The sequence below is a fragment of the Simochromis diagramma genome, unplaced genomic scaffold (genome assembly GCF_900408965.1).
Source record: "Simochromis diagramma unplaced genomic scaffold, fSimDia1.1 OVJJ01000430.1, whole genome shotgun sequence".
NCBI classification, from domain to species: Eukaryota; Metazoa; Chordata; class Actinopteri; order Cichliformes; family Cichlidae; genus Simochromis; species Simochromis diagramma.
In genome coordinates this window covers 572700-599441 of record NW_024387258.1, presented here as the reverse complement: position 1 = coordinate 599441, position 26742 = coordinate 572700, and the positions used below count along the sequence as shown (strand labels likewise).

The window sequence follows — 26742 nt, the reverse complement described above, 5'->3', positions numbered from 1 at the left end:
CACTGGTTCAAATGTTTAGGGATAACTGGTAATTAAATTTGATAAGTAATTACATAAAAACAACAAAAACAACAACAACATTAAATAGTCCACATTTTGACAAACATGCTAATAAGGTCTTCTTTAATTTCTGTACATAATCTGGTTATGAGTCTGTACCAAGCATGTCACGACCTGCAGGATCAGCCAGGTGCTGATCAGAATCTCTCCACTCCTAGCCCTCCTCTCTTCTCTTTTTCCCTCTCTCTCCTCCTCTCTCCTTCTCTCCCCTGTTTTGCCAGGGCGGAACTCATGGCTCAGCCCCGCCCGTTGGGTTATCATATAGCCCGACGGGCGGGGCTGAGATAGATTTTGGTCGCCCGACCGGAGATATCGCTAGCTCCGGGACGTCGGGCTAGCGATTTTGCGAGCCCTGTGGCGGGTTCACGCCCTCGGTCCACGCCTTCCTGGATTGTGAACACCTGGGCCTCATCAGACCAGCTGGTATATTAGAAGGAGGAGATCAGCTGTTCAACGCTGGATTGTTGTGAAGGCTCTAGTCAGTACACGTCTAGCTCGAGTTTCCTGTGCCTCTGTCTCAGAGACTTAACGAGTGTTTCTTTGTTCCTAAATTCCCCGGACCCGGATTGAACTGAGCGCGTGTGTGATTTCCCCGTTTTCCCTGGAGCCCTGGACCCCTGCCCCTCACGTCTTGTATATAGCACTAACCCCGCACTGTCTGTACATACACTTGGTGAAGATCTGTAAATAAACAGTCTCTGTTTAAACGCTACTCAGGAGTCCTGCGAGTGGATCCTCTAAGCAACCCGTGACAAAGCAAGACAATAACCAGGGCATTATCTCAAAAAGGACTTTAGTATAGTATATAATATATTATGTTATTAAATATTATCCATCAATGCATATAGGTGGACCAAAGTCCAGGACAGCTTAGTTATTCTAAGACAAATTTACAAATTTTAAGTGCCGTATTTTCCAAACAACACGGTAATAACGACGGCCCGCTAGCATGCGCTACCAAAAATAGTGCTTTGTTGTGTATCTGACGGACGAAAGCTAAACCAGTTCCACACCAGTGAAGCTGCAGCATTTTTACAAACCAGTTCTGGTTCATCGGTTTCATTCAACGATCCACTTTCGCCCTTCTCATTCTCCATCGCTGCCATGCTTTTTCCGCCATGTGCATATGAAAACAACAGACCAGACATACTGACACACCGATTCAAAACATGGCCAGGGCCACATAACAGAGTAAGCCAGAATGAGACTAGGCAAGAAAAGAAAATGAGAATTTAGAGGAGTAAATAAGACCCAAGGCTTGGATTTTTAAAGCCATCAACTGCTGACATCCAGAAAAGTCTGTGCTTCAGCATGCTTACTTTGTTTTTGGCATTGACGTCCACACCCTTCTTGATGAGTTCTTGCATTTTCCATGTGTCATTTCTTTTTGCAGCATTGTGAAAATCCTTTTCAGACCATGACACTGAAATCAGACAAAGAAAAAACCTTAAGCGTCAAATCTGTGCTGGAGTTGAAATGTCATTTGCCACCTTTGAACCTAACCCCACCCATTGCATAAAAGTTAATCCAAGAAAAAGTTTACAAGAGGAAGACGGGGGTGCAGAAAGAGTTAAATAAGCTACATGAATGTGTGAGCCTGAGTGATGCTCAGGCCACAGATAAATGGCCCGAGCCAAGTGGCACCAAGTGGCACAACAATTCACTTCTGCCACAGTTTCTTTTGACATAAAGGGACTTTAGCATGACATTCAAGTTCCAGCACCACTCTGCTTGAAGCTAAAACTAAGTCTTTGATCTCTATCGGCATTCATGACCTGTGCTACCATTTGTAACTGTGGAGACACGTATGGCTGCAAAGGAAATGAATTTAGTATGGTTGTTAGCTCTACTTTCTTTCACCCTCATGTTGTGTTCTGGTCAAATTTGACCGATTTAAAACATTTGTCTTTGAAAAAAGTTTCATCAGACTGACCTGAACATTCCATGACTTCGTCCACAAAAGAGTCCACACACTCAAACGCAAAACACACTCCTTGGGTTCCCTGGCAACCACTACGGAAACATTTTCCCTAGTAGAGCCTCTCTTTCACGGAACAACTCCAACTGTGTTGGCAGTTCTCACAAACAGTTGAAACATTGTTTCAAAGGCATCAAACTTGTTTCATAAATTTGGTTTATAATACTTTTTTGGAAGCAAAGCCCCCCCAAAAAAGCATTGAGGCAACTATGTGGCAACACCAGGGCAGGTTGATATACCCTAAGTGAGGCTCTTGATTACATAGTTGATCACTACACTGGTGAGGACAAGTGAGAGAATGAAACTGACAATGAGGATGAAATAGAGGAGGAAGTGTCAGAAGCTAAAGACAGCACTGAATATAATTTGTGCAATCCAGACCAAGATAAGATGAGGAGGAATTCAGTGATGAAGATGACGCTGCTGTCACATTCAAGAACTTCAGGAACTTATCCCCACCTGACAATCACGTTAGGTTTTCTGCTGAAAATTTCATTAGAACCTGCAAAATTTGCTGTGTCCTGGATGATGACATCAAATCCTGCTTCGAACAGTTACTGACTGAGTTGATCTAAACCACGGCGGCAAACTTTGAAGGGGAAACAAAAACAGAGTTACAAAGAAAGTTGGAAGGAAGTAACCCAGAAACAGATCAAAGCACAGATGAATCTTTGGATGTTGAGTAATGAATTCAGATCCAGAAATATTCTACCAGCAGTTTATGGGATGCAGCGTCTGGTCAGTCAATGTTTCAGGCCACCATGCCACTCCAATAATCTTACATGTTGTTTCGGGTGATTCTCTTTAACAGCCACGATACAGGACCAGGTTGTCATCACGAAGACAAACTGGCGGTGATCGGAGAGGTCTGGGGCAAGTGTGTGGAGTGGCAGCCACTATATTTCAAGTCCAAACGTCACAGTGAAGGAGCATCTGCTGGCTTTTAGGGGACACTGCCCTTTTAAACAGGCTGTGCCAAGCAAGCAGACTAAATACAGCATAAAGAAATGGGCAACATATGAAATATAAAATATTCCCAGTCACAGTAACAGGTGTTACTCTGTTTGACTGTAAAAATATTGTAAATGGTTAAAAAAAAAAGCCTGTTCCTGGTGACTTTGACCCAATGTAATCTGTGACAATTGTTTCTCGTAGTCAAAACAATGCAGAAATTACTTTTTAGTAGTCGAATTCACAGGTTATAAACTCGGATTAATGAAACATAAATAACAAACAGAAGTGTAGAAATGGTTTATATGAGAAACAGAAAAGCCACTGGGCTGCTCAGTCACTAACTAACATTACTGTACTTTTATTATGAGTGTTTGACTGTAAGAGTAACAGCTGAATACTAAACGTGTTCAAACAGCAGCATATTTCTCTCTCTCCACATCTGTAAGGACAGCTGAGAATGAGACTGTATTCGAGCTTTGAGGGATAAACTTCACATCTGACACTGATTCTTCTCTCAATAATCGTCAGTTTTGACTGTTTGATCCAAGACTGTCAATCTGCACACGGCTGATTTGCACACCTTTTTATTTTAATTTTTAATTTCAGTGTGTTCTTGTATTTTTAATGGTTGAGAATTGCACAGCAATAAGCATTTCACTGCATGTTGTACTGTGTATGATTGTGTATGATAAATAAAATTTGAATCTGAAAATTGAGCCCTGTGGAGTGCCACATGACATAAGCATTAGATGCTTCAGAACTGCAAAGGTTTACAGACAAAGATCTATCTGCCAGATAAGACCTAAACCATTTAAGCACAGTGCCACCAATGCCCACTAGATGATGTAGCAAAGATATTAAAAATGTTGTGGTCTATTGTGTCAGAGGCAGCAGTGAAGTCAAGCAAAACCAGAACAACAAGGTTACCAGTCACATGCAATAAGGATGTTGTTAAACACCCTTAATAATACAGATTATGTGCTATAAAGAGTTTTACCCGACCCACAGGAGGCTATTCATATCTAGAAAATGTTTTAGTTGACATGATACAATTTTCTCTAAAACTTTGGAAAGAAAAGGCAGCTTGGACTGAGGCCTATATTTAGCCAGTTCAATGTGCTCAGGAACAGGTTTCTTAAGCAATGGCTGCACTACTGCACATTTAAAATTTGCAGGAACTAGACCAGAGGACAGACTGCTGTTTATAATAGCAAGAACAGACTGCCTGCCCTATAGCAGTCAAAAAAAAGAAGAGCTGAGGACTTAATATAGCGAACCACATCCTCTAAGAGTGAGAGGGTCACCGGCTCAAACTGAGTAAAAACAGCAGACGGGACAGAGGCAGAGAGGCGAGTCAGCAGCTGTGATAACAGCCCTTGTGGTGGCAACCTTTAAAAGAAAACACACAGAAAACCATTGCATATATCAGGAGAAGCGTCTAAACAGAAACAGAGTCAAAGGTGTTAAATAACGTGGGCTATGGCTGTTTTAAGAAATGAAATCTGTAAAATATTCCTTTTTTGCCTCTTTAACAGTATTCTGGTAGTGACACTGGCAGTCTTACAATTTGAAATGACAGCTTTTCCATCTGTGCTCTGCTCTGTGACGTTCCCTCCTGATAGCATGAGCTCTGTCATTAAACCAAGGCTCAGGTTTAGAATTAGGCTGCCTGACGTTACTAGCCAGAGATGAACTATTTGTTATTAATCTGCCGCTCTCTTCAACAGCTTGTCCTTTCCTCCTCCAAGGATGGTTTGACAGGAAGAATAAAACCAGGAACAGGAAGGGCCACAAAGCTGATTAAAATCAGCAAAAAACTGAGAGGCAATGGGAGATAATAGCCCAACATTGCTGAACAGGAGGGCGAGCGGCAGTACATGTAAAAGCCACATTAAATAAAACACACATCTGAGAGTACAGAGGTACAGACAGGTTAGTCACAGGGAGACCATATGAAAGAACAAGGTCTATTGTGTGTCTGCGCTTATGCAGGGCCCAGTACAGAGTGAGCAACAATGAATAAAAACAAGTTGCTAGTCGACCCCCCCGTACTGGATTGAACAACAGGGGGAGACGAGCAACTCCTTTTTCCCACAGGATGCAAAATGCAGTCAGCTTATCGTCCCTGAAGCGTCCCGAGCAGGTGGACCTGTCATTAAATGGACATTAGCGCGTGATAATAGCAATAGAGGGGATCATAGCATTAAATGTGACCCATCCTTTCTTGTTGCCAGTAAATGTCTTGAGCAGCAGATGGCAGCTAGAACTGGAATTTCAATGTAGGCTCTTATCTTCACTTCCTCTACGTCCATCCAATCCTCGCACCTTTGCGTCCCATGCAAGTCAGACTTCATGCTGCTGATGTGAGCAATTGCATAGAGTATGTATCCTGGTGTGAAACCAGTTACTAGTGGTTTGCAGTGCATGCTCTCTGCATTAGTGGGAAACCACTAACTATTCTAGAGCACTCAAAGCACTTTATACAACATGCCTCACCCACCCATTCATACAAGGGTTTTTTTCAATGCTTAATTGCTTTCCATCTAACATTCACACATATTCATACTCCAGTGGTTGCATCATAGAGCAGCTTGGGATTAGTGTCTTGCTAGAGGATATTTGGCATGCAGACTGTCGCAGCCACGGAACCACAAACCTTCCTATCAGTAGACGACCCAGTCTACCTCCTAACTAGGGGCGATCGTGGCTCAAGAGTTGGGAGTTCGCCTTGTAATCGGAAGGTTGCCGGTTCGAGCCCCGGCTTGGACAGTCTCGGTCGTTGTGTCCTTGGGCAAGACGCTTCACCCGTTGCCTACTGGTGGTGGTCAGAGGGCCCGGTGGCGCCAGTGTCCGGCAGCCTCGCCTCTGTCAGTGCGCCCCAGGGTGGCTGTGGCTACAATGTAGCTGCCATCACCAGTGTGTGAATGGGTGGATGACTGGATGTGTAAAGCGCTTTGGGGTCCTTAGGGACTAGTAAAGCGCTATATAAATACAGGCCATTTACCATTGAGACACACCATCACTCACCATCCACTGCTCAGCCTCCTAGTAGATACACCTATGGTAACAATTTCAAAAATCCTACATAACCTTGTTCAAGTTATTTCAGTTTTAAAAAAAAATTGACCTCTAACCTTGACGTTGAGGTCGATGTCACCGAGATTTGAAGTTCTCCAAGATTTGTAATAGATACACCCATGGTATCGATTTCAAAATCCTCATTATGGAGTTATCACAGTCACAAATTTGTATGTCCATACTGCTCGCCTATCTGGTGGGCAACTATAGCCCATCAGCTTTTTACAGCTGAAGGGGAAAAAATTTAGTTTTCATGGTTTAACAATTCTGCAATTCAGCAAAAATGGTCGGGGGGGGGGGGGGACTGGACACAAATGGCCAGCATAAAGCCCAGAGGGCTAACGTAATCTAATGCAATGTTTAAATTAAGGTCCCAGTATACCTGCCACAACATCATCTCACAGTCACTTGTACCTGTAGGACTATTGTTCCAACATCTCACTCTGTGTACCTGTATGTCTCTAAGCTCCTGTATTGGATTAACACTGAAATGGTAGGAAAAACCGTTACAAAGCACACTTGTGTCTTCAACCCAGCTGGAGCAGGAAAAGCCCGATGCACCAGGTTATAACAATTAAGACCTGGTAACACAAAGACTGTGTTCTAACTTCTCAACATGACATGAGAACATGACATTGACTAAAATCATCCACATTTTTCTAACCGAAAACCTTAGATGACGAGTACAGGCTCTGAGGGACAGTTCCCTGTACAGCCGTGCCAGAGCTAACCTGAGAAGCGGTATCCAGCCCTCACTAACTACAAAGGATAGAGCCTTTTGTGGAGGGTGGCACACTGGTCTGGTCCTCATTGGTCTGGTCTAGAACAATGACGAGTGACGAGTCTGCATACAGACAGGAAATGGCAGTCAGAACCACCTGGAGCTGAACCTGCTCAAGATTGTGGCGATATTGGATTGTCGGAGAACGCCCCACGCCTTCCCCCCTCTCACCATCCTGAACAATAGAGTATCTGATGTGGATCACGGATTTGAAGTGGTCCTCACATCAGTCTGTCTGGAACAAGGCCCAGCAGAGGTTGCATTCCCTGCAGCAATTCAGGAAGTTCCACCTGCCACAGGAGCTGATGGTCATCTTCTACACTGCAGTCATCCAGTCTGTCCTGTGTACATCAATCATTGTCTGGTTTGGCTTAGCCACGAAGCAGGACAGGGCCAGACTGCAACGGACAATCAGAGAGGATCCTCAAGCAGAAAACATCTCTGCAGATCCTGGACATAAACTGTTCTATTTTTACAAAAACCAGCCACCACTCAGCCATGACTCAGGTCATATGCATATTGTACTGCACAATCTGCACTATTCAAAATTAATACTTAAGGTTCATCCAGGTTGCTCTATGTTCAGCCTATTTATATCTATCATTCATGCCCAGCTGCAACTTGTCATAGTTTGTATAGTTTCTTAAGACTTTCCGCAACTTGCACTTTTCTAACTTTTTACCTTCTCCTCGTATTTATGTTCTCCTTCTGTATATATGACTATTTATATATTGCTTATTTAAAAATGTTTATTTTTTGCATGCAGAGAGTAAAGCGAACCTGAGTCAAATTCCTTGTTTGTGTGCACAAACTTGGCCAAATAAAGATGATTTTGGTTTTGAATCAATGCATGCAACACCTGTTTCAGGTAGAGAAAGGCAGCAGTGTCCTCAAGTTTGCTTGTTTATTTCTTTTCATTCAAAAGACCCTCAACAGCAGTAAATGTTTCTAAAATAGACAGTATAAAACTGTGGGTGATTATCTACATCCATCTTTTATACTGAGTATAGTTACATCTCCTGTTCCAAATGTATCCTGAGCTATGAATGGTTTCTTATTATGCTACAAAGTATCAACAGGCTTTTTCAGTGCAAAATCTAAACAATTAAATGAATAGATACAAAAAAAATAGACCAAAAAAGAAATCTCAGAAATCATATTGACTTTAAATGTTGATGACAGGAATTTAAAATCCTCAACAGTTTACTCACAGTCACACAAAGAAATCTGTGAAATTGCACTTTTAATTCCAAGCGACGTTTCCTGTTAATTGCAGTGTGGAGAGCAAATGATCAGGTTACTCCAGTCACTCTTTTTTCAAACTTGAGCAGCAACACAATCATCACAGGGGCTTTAATGGGGGAAATAAAATGTGATAGGCTAAGATAACAGCCACTATGCAGATAAGATTACCCAAGCTGCTAATACATAAACTGTGCCTCTAGGCTGTTGGCTGAGCGTGAGGGTGGGTTTCCCTGCGCCACAGACGGACATCCTGCGCTGAGCGAGGACAGAAATACTTACAGAAGTCGTCCTCCGACAGCAGCTCATCGCCCATGACTGCTGCTCTTCAGAGCCGCTTCTACCGGCCCGGCTCCTCTTCCATCGCTCGAGCCCGTTATCCTTCTCCAGCACAAGTTTATCCTGCGTGCTAACGTCAGTACATTTGTCAAGCTACGCATGTCAAAACCAAAGAACCACCATATCCGGTCTATACCTTCAAAATAAAGCGAGCAGAAACGACGCTTCTCGGTCTTTTTCTGGCAGACAGCGAAGCGTGACATTCCCGTCACCAACTGCTGTGATCTATGGACTCAACTCACCATAAACCACATATTTAATAAACAGATAGATCTATCTAAAATGGATTTTTGGCCTGATAGATTTCACTTGGGACCAGCTCCCAATTTGGATTCGGGAGACAGACACTATCTCTACTTTTGAGATCAGGGTTAGAACTTTTCTTTTTGATGAAGCATATAGTTAGGGCTGGACCAGGTGACCTTGAATCCTCCCTTAGTTAAGCTGCAGCAGGTGTAGGGATTCTGTGTTTCTTCTTCACTCACCTCTCTGTACTCAGTTATTAGTCATTATTAATCTCTGGCTCTTTACCAGAGTGTCTTTATCCTCTCTCCCCCTCCTCACCCATTCAGTAATGCCGATGGCTGCCCCTCCCTGAACATTGTTCTGCTACAAGTTTCTTCCTTTTAGAAGGTTTTTCCTTCCCACTGACTCCAAGTGCACGCTCAGAGGAGCGCCGTCTGACTGTTGGGTCTCTCAGTTATTGTTCTGGTGTAAACTTAGAGCTACATAAATAAAACTGAACTGAAATGAATATTGCAATTTTTAAAGCGTGTCCAAGTCCGAGTCATAATGGGGCTGTTTCCTCTCTGTTTCTTCTTGTTTCTCATGTCTCCTGCTTTACTTTGGATTTTATAAAACCATCTCCATCTCTCTTCTTCCTCGCATGGTTTTGGCACAAAAAGGCAGCTGGTAACTGGCTAGTCATATTGATTCTGTAACGTGTTTGTTGAATCTCTATCTGAATATCTGGTCTGCTGTCTGAACGGCTATCCCACAAAATGACCAATAATGAATTTGAATCTGAACAAATTAATGAAGCTAATGATCTTGTGTGTCTTTAATCCACTAAAAACAGCTAAAAGGTACTGCAACCATTTCTCAAGAACGATTTAACCCAGCGCTGTTGTTATTTTAATTTCTATTGTGAAACTGTTATTAATATAAAATGACAAACTTCACACTACAGTCACAACAGTCCAAGTAACCCGCTAATCACATAAAAACTGTAAATTTGAAGCTACAAGCAGCAAGTGATGTAATTTTATTGAAACACTTATTGTTTCATTACATTTTTTAATGATCAAATATACTTTAATTTTGCATTGGTTGACCATCACACCACATTAGCCAGTGTTATTTCTAAAAAAGGGTTTTAAAAAATTGCTGTTGAGATGTTAACAAATTTTAACAAAGGTGGAAAAAACAATCGAAGAAATTTCAACCCTCACCTCAGCAGGATGATTATATCAGGCTACAGTATAACAGAAAGGAAGCTACAGTGCAGCATGTGTAACACTGTTGATAAATGCTTCAAATGGTTTGTAAGACTGAAGACATAACAACAAAAGTAAATCATTTATCTTTATTTAAGCAATAGCAAACTTTATCAAAGAGTACAAAACTTCAGTCGATCTACTGTTATGAAAATATGCTTACATATTCTGGAGGACACAAAAATTACATTTCTACCACTAGAAAAACACGATAGATTCTTCATTAATAATCAGTTCAACATTCAGACAGGGGAGAATGATGCACATACCCCCCATACAAAAGACAAGTATTAGAGAATAGTAATAGGCATTAGTGAGAGCTGCTCTAAGTGCGTTTCTGTGCAATATACAGTACATTAATGAAATTATATTACTAATGATAAAAAAACCCTGTAAAGTAAAAATATTCCTTTATTTGCTTTATCAATGTTAAGAACAGATCCTTACCTACACCGTACATCTTCACCTTCACCAGTGACAAACACCATAAAGGCGGTGATTAAAGTATAATTTCTCTAATAGCAACTTGTCAGCAAAAACTTCCCAATGAAAAGGAGAGAAAAAAGCTTCTGAGGTTCACAAATGATTAGAAATGCTTTTAGGCATTAACAGAAGTGCTTATTTGTAGCTGTATATATTTAACCTATATTTATATATTATATATTTAACCTCTTAGGACCTGGCGTCCACATATGTGGTCATCACATTTTGGGTTGTCTAGACCAAAATACTAAATTTTGCTCTACAATGGCCTGATATCCACTCACGAGGACGTCATCCTCCCACTGTTCTATCGAAATTTAAAATGCATGTCCTCATATGTGGATCTCAGTTTCCTCAGAAACAAAAATCAGGTAAAAAAAGAAATCAGGTAATTCTTTGTTTTTACATTCATCAGGTCCCAATGAACCCAAATAGAAAAGAGAAATTAAAAATGCTGCCATGAAAGAGTTCGGGTCTTAGGAGGCTAAAGTATTGATTCATCGATACTTTGTTAGTCCTCACAGCTCAGGTGAACAGAACCTTCAAAGACCTGCTGTGTATCAACACTTCTCCTGGATTTGAAACATCGATCCGTCTAGAAGAGCTCACAACATAAGAGATGACTAAAGCCAGATGCTATGCTTCCAGTTTTTTTTTTTTACATAAATCCCTTTGGATAGCAAGAAAATTACCTTAAGAAACATTAAAGGTGTTAAGGCACACAGACAAATCTGTGCGTAGCAAGAGTTCACACACAAATCCATGATTTATCAATATTTTCGTACCTGAATTTGTTTGCACTGTAGAAACAAACGAAGAAGTACCATGTGTACAAACAAACACAAATGGCTGCCGAAGGACATTTAATGAAATGAATACTACTACTACAACTAAAGCTACTATTAATAGTATTAAGAATTGTTATCGTTATTATTATTATTGTTATTATTATTGTTGTTGTTGCTTTCATGTAATATTAACAGTTTTACAAAACACAACATGCTCAGTTACAATTAAATAAAAAAAGTAAATTGTATGCAAAGAAAACAAAATACTAAATTGAAACATTTTTAATTCCAACATATTCCAGTATTTCTTTGATCTTTTTTTGTCTTTTATCAGTTTATCCTCCCTAAAATTATCTTATTGTTCATTTTTAAAAAAAAGACTTGTATCACTTGCAGTCTAATTTTTTTGTTTGTTCATAGAGTGAGTTTTGTCATGTGGAGCCGACAGACTTTCCAGCTGCTTTTTCTTATACTCTGTCGAGTCTTTTTACATCAGTTTCAAACTTTTTTTACTTGAGTCACAGTGAGTGTGTCTCTGCCTTAGCGGTGCAGGCTGCTGTCTCACAACATTACTGCATTTTCCACTTCACCTCCAGGTAAACTAATTTATTTATACAGGGAAATGGAGGAGTGGCTGTATGTTTTATGCATATTGCACACGGCAAGCATGAGCGTGTTGATTTAGAGTCTGATTTACTACCAAAAGTAAATCATTTATCAAACATGTGCAAGAACAAAATTAGCCAGTGCATTTGTTGCTTAGGGTAAGACTGTTCCCACGCACATATTAGTAAATGAGGGCCATTATTTTGTATCTACAAAAGAAAACACAGTAGTAAAAAAAAAGTATACAGTAACACATTACTTTCCGCTGCAGAAAAACATCCATTAGAAATAATTCCACAAAAAGTTCCAAGTGCAGCAAAACCATCGACAATAACACAGTTTTGTCCATCAGACTATTCCAGCCATTCATTCAAACCCTCTTTAATACTGTTGCACACCACAGCGCATCTAAAAAGCATAACGCTCAAAAACCTTAAAAGCACTTTGAGGTGACTGTTGTTGTGATTTTCTATATACAGTACTGTGCAAAAGTGTTGTAAACAAAGAATCCTTTCAGAAATATAAATGATTGATTATTGAACCCAAATGTATTCTGCAGCAGGACAACAACCCCAAACACACAGCCACAGTCATTAAGAACTATCTTCTGCATAAAGAACAAGAAGTACTGGAAGTGATGCTCTGGCCCCCACAGAGCCCTGATCCCAACTTCATTGAGTGTGTCTGGGATTACATGAAGAGACAGAAGGATGTGAGGAAGCCTGCATCCACAGATCTGTGGTTAGTCCCCCAAGATGTTTGGAACAACCGACCAGCCGAGTTCCTTCAAAAACTCTGTGCAAGTGTACCTAGAAGAATTGATGCTGCTTTGAAGGCAAAGGGTGGTCACACCAAATACTGACTAGATTTAGATTTCTCTTTTGTTCCTTCACTTCATTTTGTTGATTGATGAAAATAAATGATAAACACTTCCATTTTTGAAAATATTCTTTGTTTATAGCATTTTTTCCTCACCTGCCTAAAACTTGTGCACAGTACTGTAAATAAAATTGAACTGAATTGAATCCAATACAGTGTCCAGGTCAGGCCTGCACACCAGTGATCATAGAGTGAATAAGCTCATCATAAACGACCATCTCTGATGATACAGAATACCACTGGCCCTTCACTTTTAGGCAAATTGTATTTAGAAGGGTCTTTTTACATTTTCCATGATGTGACTGCACTATCACTGTCTAGGTAAAGGGTTTATCAGTTGGTCAATTTCAGTCAGTGTGTGACGTTCACCAACTCTTCCTTTTGCTTCCGTTTGTTGCAAATTTCAGTTTCTTGACCTCCCTGAGGACGTGGTCTGCCTTCTTCAGCTTCTCCATGGCCTCAGCCAGCAAATCCCCCGGTACATCCTCCTCTTCACTTCCATGGTCCTGGGACACTTTGCTCAAGAGCTTGCTCGTCTTTTCCATCTCTAGAGCCACTTCAGTCTCAAGTTTAATGACATCATCACTAGAACCCCCAGCACTCACAGCTCCACCTCTGCTAGACTCTTTCATCTGATTACAGACATCAGATTCAGACAGCAAATTTCCAATTGAGGCTGACCTGCCCTTGGCTGAGGGCTTGAGAGGAGGGATGGGTTTTATGTTCTTAGAGCTAACCTGAGGCACTGTTGTGACCTGTGCTGGTCTTAAAATAACAGATATCTGAATGCTGTCCTCACTAGCATCCACCACATCCAAAGAATGGCTTCCCCTGAGTGCAGCTGTAGCAGCTACCAATGTGTCTTGACTTCCAGAGCCTTCACTCTCATCATCTGAGTGCTGACCACTGTCTACAGATTTCTCATCTTGCTTTTTTTTCTCCCCGGACAAGTGATAAAGCAGTGGACTCAGGGTAAGGGTCTCAGTGGTTGAGTCATTCAAAGAGGGGACTTCACTCTCGGCCAGTGCGTCTTTTGAATCGACAGAATTGACTGAGGCAGTATTGTCGGGTCCCTCTTTAGGATTACTCTTAGCCGAGGTGCTCTCTATCCGCTGTATGTCAGGCTCGGCACATTCATCAGGCTTTTTGTTGAATTTTGGATGGGAACTTGGACTCTTTCTCAGTGACTCTGTGGGTATTTGTTCCCCACAGTCAGATACCATCTTTGTGTTGCTGCTAACTGTTTCTTCTGTGCAGTGACTCTCGTGTTTATCATCTTTCACATCAGGTGACGTTTCTTTAGCAATCAGCTGCACTGCCTCATCTGTTTCCACGGCTGTTTCTATAGTCTCCTTCCTGCTTTCATCTTCCTTCTCATTATCCTCATTACTAATCCCTTCAACCTGCTGCTCTGTCTCAGAGCCAGAATGGGAGGGCTTCTTCTCCTTGGATGGAGGCATAGGAGGGTGAGAGTGTGGCTTGGACTGTAAAGCATCAACATTACTCACAGAGTTGGGTTTATTGGGAGGCATTGGTGGTGGAGCTGCCTTTTTACTGGCATCAGAACTTGTTTCAGAAATCTTCTCATGTTTTGCCTCTTCTGTAGTTTCTTCAACAGGTGAAGCACAGGGTTTTGCTTCTTTCGATGGGGGCATTGGTACCTTCAAATATTATAGCAATTATAGCAAGGCCATGATATCCAAACACAAAGACATGCACAAATGTTACAACATTTCACAATTACAATTTTTAGAAAAATTTGACATACCTTTTTCTCTGAACCATCATTCTTTTGAGGTTCATCTTCATGTGCTGTGCTGGGTTTAGCCTCCTTGATAGGCGGCATTGGAGGTTTGATGACCTTTTTTGGGGGACTGACGTCTGGATCTGGCTGAGCTTCCTCCTCGGTAATTGACACCAACTGTTTCTCTTTGGAGGTCTCACTGCCATCAACATTGGCATAATGTGCTCCATTAGGCATTACGGCATCTTCAAGATCAAGATCCAAGCGCAGGATTCCATCAGATGACACATCAGCTACCTAGAAGAAAAATATACGATTAAATGACACAGAGCACACGGACAGGAAAGAACTGAGTAGAGTTCACCTAAGGGTGAAGCTCAGGAAATTTAAGGAACCTACGGGAACAAGATCAAGGCCAAACTAGAATACCAAGGATTTGTGGAGTAGTGCAAATTAAATCAGTAGGTTCAAGGTGAGAGACAAGCAGTGGGCAAATAAGCTAAAAGTTTCTTTATGAGAATCTGTCTACAAGCCTCTGCTGCCTCCTCCATCACACACCCTTGCCTTCACAGACCATCACTACCCTCACTGGGTTTGCTATTCTCCCTTTCACCCCATGTGAACTCTGTGAATTAGACTCCACCCCCTTATCTGATAAACAGTCCCTGCTTGATCGTGATAGCTGACACAGCGGTATTCTAGGGACCTGTACTGCTAGCCAACACGTTTAGAACCTGAGTGTCAAACAGGAGAATATACCAGTGTTTCAGATAACATTCACCTCATGGAGGAAGCTGTACTGCAGAATGTTGCACAATCTGTGAGGCTGTGCAGCCTTCTGCCTGTGGGAAGGAGGTGAACAGTTCATGGGCTGGGTGGAAGGGATCCCTTGTGTTGTTCAATTTGAGAACTATTCGCCGTATCGTACGATATCATCCACATATATAAACTAAGATTTACAAATGTGTACAGTGATTTGTGTCTAACTTTAATCATTTTGGGGGCAGATTTCAGCACTCTTTGTTGCGCCTTCTTGTCAGAATGGTCTCCACTACACAATAATAAACAGAAGTCAGCACAGCTGCACCAAAACCATGCTGCTTCAACCTCATTATTAAAACAAAACAAACAAAAACAGCTGTTGATGGCCTCATGAGATATGCAGACCAACACTGTGAGTTGATGATGCAATCATCTTCATGATGCAGAGACCTTACTTTCATGTAGAATAGAATAGAAAAAAGTAGAAAAGCCCACAAACAAACAGCAACTGAACGCTGCAGTAAAGGCCTGCAGAGCATTAAAAAAGAGGAAACCAGCATCTGGTGATGTCCATGAGTTTAAGACTTCAGGCTGTCATTGCCAGCAAAGGGTTTTCAGCCAAGTATGAGAAATGAACATTTTATTTTCAGTTAGCTAATTTTTCCAATTACCTTTGAGCCCCTGAAATGAATAGGTTGTCTTAAAAATGCTTTAGTTCTTCACATTTTGATGCAATCTTTTTGTTTAACCTGCTGAATTAAAGTTGGAAGTGTGAACTTCAATTGTATTTCTTTCACTTAAAATTCATTGTGGTAAAAAATGTCTTAGCCTTTTTAATTATTATTGTAATGAGGGCATAAACCAGAGGCAAGCTTTAGGAAAAGCAGTACACTAATTACTTTTTGACTCAGTCTTGTAGACATCCAGAGTTTCAGGAAACAAATTCATCAATACGTCATCAATGCCAGTCAAGTAACAAAATTGTAGGCCAACAAACTGATCTTAAAACTAAGGATATTTCCTTTATTTTCACTTTTTTAGTTCACAGATCGAGATTCAACCCAGAACCAGGAAATGGAGAGGATTATGGGTTATGGGCCTGGATCCGTTCATAGTGGCTTATTTTGTTCTGGGATGATCTGTTAAAAAACGTCATCCCAGAACAAAACTGTCCTGAAATATGTCAAATCTAGATGATCAGTTTACAAACAGCTCTATAAAAGCCAAGGCACTTGTGACATATTTGCCTTTTTCTGAGAAAACCTTACATTCAAAAAACTTTTTTTTTTAGTTAAATGTGAAACAGCAACTATCAGTGAAGACTGACATCAGATCAAATCATCAATACTCACACTGGGAACATTAAAGTTTTTCTGATCTCAAACATTTAATTTAATAATGGCAGAAACAATTGAATTCTTTATTATTGGAATTATAGAAAAAATGAAATGTTCATAAATAAGTGCAGAAAAACCTTTTATTGAATAAATCTGAGCACCTCTTGTCTGTTGCTCTCACAGGTCCATCAGTAAACTGTCTAATCTGTTCCTTCACACCTTTTCTCTTATATACATTATGTACATTTTGAATAAATACATTTAAAATGAATGTAAAATTAGGATTCAGCTTCATCTAATGAAAGTTCAAGCTGGCTGAATGATGATCGTGGATATAATAAAATGATACGTATTATGTCAGACTCATTCTGTCTGTGATGATGACAAAGTTGCCCAAGCTGATTAAAATGACTCTTTTTATATCGTGGTAAGCACTGAAACTTGTTCATATTCCTTAGATCACGTGAATAAACCTTAAAACGCTTTGTTTACATGTTGCCATGGTGAATGATAATCACACTTAACTCATGCTTAACATCCTCGGAGCTAATTGAACTTGCTCTGATTGGCTGTTTTGGAACAGGAAACAAGGTGTTTTGCCAATGTCAGAGTTAATTAACTAAGAACATGCTTACAGAAACAGGAGCCTGCTTTTCTACCCCTCCATGTAAGCCTCAGTAATTTCCATCCACTATCTGCGCTTCCTGTGATATGCAATGCAACCTGCCAGTTCTTCAGTGACATTCGGTAGAGTCATTTCCTTTCTTGCATAAGTACTGTGCCTTGTTGGAGATTGTTGGAGTCGCTCCTTTTTAGGTACTAAATTATTATCAGAGGGTGATACGTTGCTCTTACTCTCAGACATGGCTGGGCTTGTGTTATTGTTGCACAAGCAGTGACATTGTGACAATATAAGTAAAATTGATATTGTGAAAAATTTATAACAATATTATCACAGGCATTATTATATGGCACAGCTGCAGTCAAAGCCCCCTACTACCATAAATGGTCAATATGATATCAAATCTAAATAATATAAATCTATCTAAAACCACAGTGACTCACTATTCTAACTCACTGCGGTTGGCAGCTTATTTTTAATGTACTGGGCCCAAACAAATAGCATTTCTATTAGAATATAGCATCCAGTGGCATACAGCATGGACATTTTTGATTTTAAATAACAGGTAAATCCTGGCGTTACTAATCACATTCATTCTCGCTCTGCATCTTAACACAACACAACCTTAGTAATGTAGTTACATTGATTAATTACAATGTGGGTTTCATGTCAGTTAATACAAATCAATCGAAGACCCAGGTAACCACGGAAGCAAAGTTTGTATTAAGAGCAAATTAAAACAAAAGACACGTTACAACAATACTACAAGCACTATTTCAATTTGACACGCACCTCTTTCATGTGTATCCTGGTCGGTGGACGCCGGTTGCGGTTCCCTTTGGGTCTTGTTCGAGTAACGTGCTCTAAGTTGCTGCTTTGATCAATCTTCACCTGTGAAAATAAGAAATAATTTGAGTTTTAAAACTACATGCTTATTAAAACCGAGACAAAGACAAGATTTAAGATAAATTTATGGCTCTATCGCATGTTTACCTCATCAAAAATTTTATTCTTTGCTCGATTAATGCCATCACTGAGGGCTTTAATCCAAGCCTCCTTGTCCTCCACTGTCTGAGCCTGGAATTTAACATCATGGACCTGTGAATGAATGAAGCAGACAATAGTCAACTCAAACTAAGGTAGATAATCGAACAGAAGATCTGCGACACAATAACAGGAGTATTGACAGTTTTTTCTTCTATTTTTAAAAACTGTGCTCATTATTGTGTTTTTTTAAGAATAAGAAATAATCTATTTAGGCCACAGGCCCTTACGTATGAATTCTGGTTGTGCTTACTGACCATGAACCGATTTTATGTGGTACATGGTGCTCAAACATCTGTCAAAAAATGTTTTAGTTTGACTTTGCTAAGCTACGAAGCCGCACTGCTTGATGGATTGTTGGAGCGTCAGGAGCCTCACGGAGTCATCTGGGTCCAAAACTCCGTCAACTTCTGTCTAAAAACTGAATTCTTTCATCTTTAATAAAATGATCAGCGTTGCTGCTTTACCAGGTGTAACAATTAAGTTTAACATCCAGGCATCCATGAAAACAGAATTTACTAGAAGTTAGCAGGAAGTTAGCTCGCTAGCTTTCACCTAAACATGATATAGCATGTTCTGACTGAGAGATTTCTGAAAGAATTCAAACGTACAGCTCTGCTATCACTTCCAACATAAATGAAGACAGAAAACTAAACAGCAGTGACGTTTGTAGGGTTACTGAAGTTGGGCTAGCTGGTATATAATGATGTGCTACGTGATTGCTAGCTACACAGCTATGTTAGCATAACATAAACACAGTGAAGCTGGAGGATGAATGTTAACTTTTTTCCACTCGATAAAAGTTAACATGAAGGTTCCTGATGGTTAGAGACAAATGCAATCACATAGCAGGATGCTGTAAACGGACCAAACTTCAGTCAGGAGAACAACTGAGATAATCCATCGACAATACGAGGTTAGTCATTAATATACTGCAACAACATGGGAATAGAGCAGCTGTGAGAGAATTGAACGTTAATGAATGAATCAATGGTGCGAAAGTGGAGGAAGCAAGAAGAATGACTGAGTAAAGTTTGACTTATCGACTTGTCTGTTTCGCTTAATGCGCCTTATAATCCGGTGCGCCTTATCGTCCGAAAAATACGGTAGGTTTAATAAACATGTGCAGATCAGGAAAAGAACTCTAACTTCTCTAACTCCCAAAGGTTTTATTAGAAATTAGGAAATTTCCTGTTGGGAGTATGACTGTTGATGCTCGTCCCGTGACACTATGTCTGAGAACTGTGAAACACCAAAAACTACCTGCAGCCTCAACTGTCATTCCTCTCATCCGCCGGCTACCTTGATTTTCAGCCACTTATCACATTTGCCAGAGTGTAAGCAGTCCTTGATATCATTTTCCTGTCATATTCCTTCATCATTTATCAAATCAGCCTGTGGAGAACTGGATGCAGCTTCCACCATATCATTCTGAGCCATTTGTGACAGCAGCGGTAACCGTGACCCGCTGTTCATTCGCATCACTGGCTGCAGGCTATTGCTCACCAGCATCGCTGCAACCAGCACCACTAATCTGAGCCTGCTGCTTACCTGCACCACGATCTACAACGTGTTCTTTGTGCAGGCAGGACAAATGTTTGTGACAGGGACAGAAAGAGATAGAGAGACAGACTCTTCTCTCACCTTATTTGTGGACTTTGCCGATCGTATGAGTATAAGTCTTTGCTTCTTCGTGAAGGGGCTCTTTAATTCATGACATTTGTCATAGTTTTCCAGGTCAAGCCTCTCCAAGCAGTTCTGTAGGTCCTGCAACACAAATGACTGATATTTGAAAATTTGTGTGTATAATTTAAGGATAAAGCCAACATCGTTTTAGCTTATTATCTTATCAACAAGCAAGAGAGAAATAAGACCATCTACTTGATTATCTGATGTTAAATAAAAGTTAACAGCTGCAAGACTACAAGAATTAAATGGCAATATTGATATAAGTTCATATTCTCACACCCGATGTATTGAAACTTTATATACCTCATTTTCATACACCACAATCTCGGTCTTCTCCACCTGGATGTAGCGGTCTTTATAGCTTGCCAGCAGTCTGCCATAGCCCTTCTTCAACCAGCCAGCCTTACTCAGGAACTTAGGCTCTTTCTGGAGGGCTGGGTCCTCTTTTGCACCCTGTATTGATACAGAGGAAGGAAGTCACACTCAGTACACACCAGCATACTTGCAGGATGCACATAATTATATTCACTTTCATTTTATCACTGCTCTAAATGACGGTCGTACAATATACCTGTACAGGAAAAGAACAGAGGTGTTGATTCTCTTCTGCACATTTTCACCAACGTGGAATCCAAAATGATGAACAACTAAAGTGATTTATTAGCATGAGCACATATTAAAGGTTATATCAAGTAGTGTTACTGTCATTTGTCACCCACAGCCCACAGAAACTGTCAAGATACTGAAGCCTGCCCATATGGAAAAGATATATATAAATCTTATAAAGTTTGTATCTGTCTTGTGTGAAACTTGTATGAAAAGCATATAAGAGTGAAAACAGATATAAGATCCCTTGAAAAATTATATAATGAAACTTGTATGTTTTGGATACTTACTAAAACAATATATGAAAGTAATGAGAAAGTGGCCACTTTCATGAGTAAATCACATATAAGTTTTTACTATTTCTTTTCCATATGGGTGGATGTGTCAATGTGATAAAAGTGCTGTTTTTCCTGGAGTTTTGTAGAGTCCTTATTTTCCTCTGCGTCATCGATTCTGTCACTTGTTAGTAAACATAAACTAATATGTCTATCAGCTGCAACCAACCAATCACATGGCGTCACATTCAATGACAGAAGATGGCTCTAAACATGTTTTTAAAACTTTATGTACTTATTTCTTAAATCCAATTTTACATCTATGTCGGTTTTTGAGAGCAGGGCTCTCCTCATATATCAGCGCCTATGTGGTGACATCATCTGAGTGGCAACAACTACCATCCAGGAGAATACTGCGGCAGCTTTCTGGACGGGCTCCTACAAGTGACGTCACAAAGGACACTCCAGTCGTTATTAAAGGCACAAGAGTCGTCAAACAACAGTGTGCAGTGCACCGAATTTGGATTATTCCAGGCAACTGAGTCATACCACTGAGGTTATCTCCCTCACCAGGGAGGTTTTGTTTTTGGTAGCATTTGCATGTCATTCTGAATGTTAACAGGATCGCTTTGACCTCTCCTGATAATAATGTTATATAGAGCTATATAAAAAATGTGTTTGTATGGACATTTGGGAAATGACACTGGAAAATGGGAATCTAAATATCACATTATAGTTTGCATCCAATATCATATTTGACCTCTGACCTCACTTTTACATTTCACGTCTGCCTTTCTCTCAAGTTGATACAGATGTATAACAGATTGTGAGAGCAGCTGAGAAGATCATTGGAGCCTCTCTTCCCTCCATCACAGACACCCGGAGCACCCGCTGCATCCACACAGCCACCAGCATCGTGGAGGACCCCACGCAAACCTCACACACACTCTTCACTCTGCTGCAAGAGGTACCGGAGCATTCAGGCCCTCACTGCCAGACTGCGAAACAGTTTCTTTCCCAAGCCGTCAGACTCCTGAACACTCGGTGACTGGACTGACACACACACACACACCTTTATACACAAAGTGACTTTTTGCACAATGCTCAGTCTTTTGCACATTGCTATTGCACTGCTGTGCCTGCACTGTCTTGTGTCTGTATCATTCTGTTCTGTTGGCTGTTGCACTGTCTTTGTTTTGGTTTTTTGCAACTTTTGCACATTGCACTTTACGTGTTGTTTGTCTGTTATATGTCATTTGTAGCACCAAGCTCTTGGAGGAATGTTGTCTCGTTTCACTGTGTACTGGACAGTTCTTAAGAACAAACCTTTGGTTTCAAGTGAGACTGCTTGCAGACGTGCAGACCTTTAACATCTGCTGTCAGGTGTCTTCCTATACAGACTGCTGAGACAATACTAGCACTAAAAACTGTGTAATCTCCAGTGTGAGGAAGAAACTATGGGTCATTATGTGATATTTAAGTCAAAGTCAGACTTAGACATAGATTGGTTGAGTTGTAGATAAGTAGATGGCTGATTTGACCACAGACTGTGGTGAAATTAGCAACTACTGCAAACTCAAAAATAAAACCTGCTGGTGTATGTAAGGTGAAATACCTCAACGCTGCTGTCACTTTGCTGTTAACTTCCTCTTGCATGGTTTGTTCTGGCTTTAGAAACCTGTGTGCTGTTGCTCATGCTTTGGGTATTACACAGCAACACGGTACAGAATTCAGTGGATCAGCTGTGGTCTGGCACACCGTGCAGCTTTCTAAGTCGGAAATGATATCCAACCTATCCATTCCTATTCAATCCCATGTTGAAAATGCCAATATTTATGAATGAGGAGCCTTGTGATAAATCTGATCCTAGTTTTTTAGCCAATTTTTAAGGTGCTTGTGAATGTAGAGTGCAGGTAGATGGCATTCAATGTTTAAACTTTGAGCAATAATGTTTAAATACTGCTGAGCAACATTTTGTTCATGGAAATGTTTGGTCAGTTTAAACCGTGATCCTCTTCCAACTGCAAATAATCTAAGATTTCTTATTATGGGTTAGGCTAAGTGGGAGCACTCTTAAGCACTTTTACTGTAACTCTGAGTATCTCTTATCTTAGTGAAGAGCACCGCAGCAGCAAATGAAGGGTAAAAGGGCAAAAATGAAAAGCTAGCTTTCAAAATAAAGTGATAGCACAACTAGAATAGTCATTGGTGCTCCTGGATGGAATTACTGTGTAGGGCTGATCAAACCCTTGGAACACAGAAAGGTTTCCATTACTCAAGCCTGAGCCGACTGCTGCAGCTCTGCACTATGATATCAGATGGTAAGTTACAAAGTTCCAATTTTGGACTTAGACAGGAAGTCAGACGCGAAACAATGTTTTACCTAAAACTGCCCACACATGCTTGTGATCTATTACCTCTCCTATCTGTGGTGTTGTGGTTGCTGCAAAAATGGATCAACACCCACTTACCATCGCTCTGTTAAAAAAACATGCAGGGATAAATTATAGTACAGTTACAAAGTGACAAGATACTAAGCAAAGGTATCTCATGCAAGTTGGGTCTTAGAAGAGGATTAGAAAACAGAGTAGGTGCTTTTGTGGAAGTGGTACTTTAAGTTTAGGGTGTATCTGGCATTCATTCCCAGTTTAAGTCTCAGCGTAACTCACACTTTAACCCCCGACAGGCTGGAAGAAGACAGCAGGGTTAATTGGGTTTTTTTGGAGGGGGGGGGGGCAGAACATATTGTTAGCAAGTCAATTAGCCAGTCAGTACGACTACCTACCACATGTCTGCCTAATCCACTACAAATACCTGAAGTTTAAAAAGGTGCAGCTTCACTGTTTAAGCCTTAGTAGGTTCCACACACAACTGTAGAGTGAATAACACTATCAGTGTTATCAGAAATCAGTGTAGCACTATTATTCAATAAGTCAACTTATTGTATAAAATTGCAGTCCATTCTAGATTTAAACCTAATTTATAGGCCTACATATATATATATATATATAACACATATATATATATATATATATATATACATATATGTACATATAACACCACAGACCACAGTGCTGTCCTAAAGTTTTGATAGCAACTGACCTCGCAAAAATTTCCACTTTGTGGTCCTTACTCTTTAGTCAGTGTTTGCAAAGCAGCGTCTCTCTTTATTTCTAGTGAAAACTGAGTCAACTTTCTATGGTAAAGAGCCACAAAACTCTGCAGAACAGCTCATATTCTGTAGGCCAAAGAAGTAAAAGATGATGGGGACAACACCTTTTTTAGAACACTCTTGCAGCCGTCACACATAGCACATTAACACCCACAGTCTTGTGTTTATAATAAAGTGTCATGCTATATTGCTATATTAGTGCACACAGTTCTTCATTATGAATTCCCAAATGTAAATAGTAAAAAAAATATGTACTGCTTCTCATTAGCATTACAAACGTATTTTTCATATTGAATACAGGGGATGAAAACTACTGAAATGCACTCTGGACTCACTGTTCTCCAAACAAAGATTAGCGCAACCAAAAACACCAGTCCAACAGCTCCTGTTATAGCATTTATCTGCCAGTACACTGGCTGTGTTTATGACTGTTAATGACTTACATATCACTGAGACTCATAGTTATGAATCGGGCCTCTTTTTTGTATGCATCAGTGTCGGCTAGCTGCCACTCGTAGTATTAAATATTCCTTGCATTTTATTACAATTAAACTTACACAATATGAGATCCTTGATGTCCTGGTATGTTTTGTGCTGGTGTTTTAAAAGACGTTTATGCCCTTCTTGATGTGGAAACAGCATATTGTCCATTGCTTACTATGAAAGGTGGACCCAAAGTATGATGGTGTGCAGACATTCATCCATTGTAGGGAAGAAAGTTTGACTGTGATGATGAGAGAGAGCTGTTTTCTGCCCGACAACAATGTGAGTTTCTTTTCTTTTCTCTGACGAGGTCAGAGAGGAATGGAGAGTGTAGATGACTCAGAGCCAAGGCGATTGGTCATCACAGAAGGGCTGTGACGCTTTCTGGGTGCAAGTTGAAGAGAATAGGTGAGCAGGGAAGTGCAAATTAAAAATACAGAAACACAGTCACATGGTGGGACTCTCCAGGCATAAACATGCCCATGTACTCGTTTCAGTTCTGCTTTACATGCAGATCACAGAGTGACCCGCTGATGAGCTAGAGACAACCTTTAGTGAAGCTAGCCCACACAGTGAAAATGTAGGACTCAAATATCTTCTTACTGATCTCTGACACATTCTTAAATCTTCCAGCAGTTCTACTTCTGGCAGTTTCTATGGCGTCTTCCTCGGTGAACCCGAGCCAAGCTGGATGTGACGATCGCCACAGAGTCACACTGATGTTTTCAAATGCATTAACTGATTTCACCGTCAGCACTGCAAATTCCAGACTGAACAGATTGCAAAAGAGAGGCTGCTGCTTTAATCGTGACACTGCAGACTGAAGGTAGAGAGCAGCTAACAAACAGCATACTTTTGATGAATCCCACTCAAAGGGCGTGGCACCACATGCATTAAGTGTGCACAACAAGTTCCTTACATACAGTAGTTGACATAGTATGTGTCTTTCTGACTTCCCTATTCTGGTAAACTGGCTTCCTCAAAATGCCCAAATGTAACTGAGGTATGTAGGTCATATATAGAATACTGTGACTTGGGTAACTGTGATGTTTTTGAATGAAAAGCGTCAAGTTTTCAGCAGATGATCAGACTATCTGATCCTGAGACTGCGGCCCGCAGTTTGTCATAAATCATAACGTACTAAGATAAGAGAGGCCCTCCCTAACCCAGCCTTAAAACTCAGAGAACAACTGCCGAACGTACACTTCAGCTACTTTGTTCCGTTTGATTCTATTCTGCCTTTTTATCCTGTTTGTGTAGCCGTGCGAGGCTCGGCATGTCCTGCTGCTGTCCTGCCAGAACCAACCAGGCAGCCAGTGATGAACCGCTAATCGCGTTTACCCGAGTTTCTCTCTGAAAGGCTCCACATTTTCTCTCTGCGCTCTTTTATTAACGCGGTCAGTTTGTGGGTGGAATTAGCCGCCCTGCCCTGGCTGTGGTCCTTCCACCCTGACTCTGTGCTGGAAGGACCATTTCCGTGGATCGGTGACGTGGAGACAGGTGAACAGGTGTTTCCAGCCCCAGAACGTTTTCACTGCAGTTGACTGAAGCAGGCAAGCCCGTCTGCTGGAAACGTCACCTAACAACTTGTTGCTTCGCATGACTCTTCCATGAAAAGTGCTCCAGCTTCACACTGCCAGCACTCTTTGGGCCTCAGAAGCTGATCGCGCCTTTGCAAAGTACATTATTCTAACGTCACGGGGTGCTTTGATTCAACGCTTCTGTCAAAAGTGGTGAAACTGTCACAAAACAAAAGCACAACAAGGGCAGGCAGCACACGCAGTACGACTCAAGGGACTACTCACATCTTCCATGATAAAGACTGGGCTCCGTTATGTGGCTGCTGACTAGCCCAGAATCACTCGACGTCGCCCTTTCTCACCAAAAACGCTTGAGTTGTCGCCTGCGGGCCGGCAGCTGACACATTTCCAGCGCACACGTTAATGAGCAAAAATAAGGAAACAGTCAGTTTATGACAAGGAGGGTCGGCCCGTTTTCCTTTTTTTCTGACAGAAAAAGTTCGAAGAAAAAAAAAGTAGTTTCCGGTTGAAGTCCCTTTACACTCTTGAACTGAAAAATCTGCAAGGAGGAGCAACGCGAGCAGCCTGCGTGTGTGCGCGTGCAGCAGCCACGCATCCTCGCAGCACGCTTGCGTTAAAGTGGACATCTGCGTCTGCGGCCCCGCGTCTGCGTCTGCAGCGGACCAACAAGACCCGCAGCTGCAGCTCCAGCATCCTTTGACAAGCAGACTCACAGCTCGGCCATCACTCCGCGGATGAAACCGCAGGAAACTTTTCCACTGTTTGGCAGACAGCGGGAGGGGG

General features: G+C 41.0%; 2 protein-coding genes across 3 annotated transcripts in view; both read right to left on the bottom strand.

The window, feature by feature from the left end:
* ankdd1a (ankyrin repeat and death domain containing 1A) overlaps positions 1–8983 on the bottom strand; it is a 37735-nt gene extending 28752 nt beyond the window's left edge. The window contains exons 1-3 of one of the 2 annotated variants that reach the window (XM_040002118.1): positions 7023–8367; positions 6802–6914; positions 1380–1483 (exon numbers count right to left, since the gene is read on the bottom strand). In XM_040002118.1, the coding sequence (XP_039858052.1) occupies positions 1380–1427 (48 nt within the window). In that variant the 5' untranslated portion in view covers positions 1428–1483; positions 6802–6914; positions 7023–8367. The other variant, XM_040002117.1, reaches the window with a different exon arrangement.
* Positions 8984–11569: 2586 nt separating this feature from the next.
* plekho2 (pleckstrin homology domain containing, family O member 2) lies at positions 11570–26439 on the bottom strand. Its single transcript, XM_040002114.1, has 7 exons — positions 26224–26439; positions 20186–20335; positions 19838–19960; positions 18143–18247; positions 17942–18040; positions 14453–14725; positions 11570–14345 (listed from the first exon to the last, which is right to left on the bottom strand). The coding sequence occupies exons 1-7, from the start codon at positions 26230–26232 to the stop codon at positions 13050–13052; spliced, it is 2055 nt and encodes a 684-aa protein (XP_039858048.1). The 5' UTR covers positions 26233–26439; the 3' UTR covers positions 11570–13049.
* Positions 26440–26742: the final 303 nt, after the last annotated feature.

What these genes read in the sequence shown, in the direction of transcription:
- plekho2 (XM_040002114.1), bottom strand. An exon ending in CCAGGATACACATGAAAGAG is followed by an intron (nt 14,726 to 17,941) that starts GTGCGTGTCAAA and finishes TTTTTCTTCTAG; the next exon opens with GTAGCTGATGTGTCATCTGA. An exon ending in ATGATGGTTCAGAGAAAAAG is followed by an intron (nt 14,346 to 14,452) that starts GTATGTCAAATT and finishes TAATATTTGAAG; the next exon opens with GTACCAATGCCCCCATCGAA.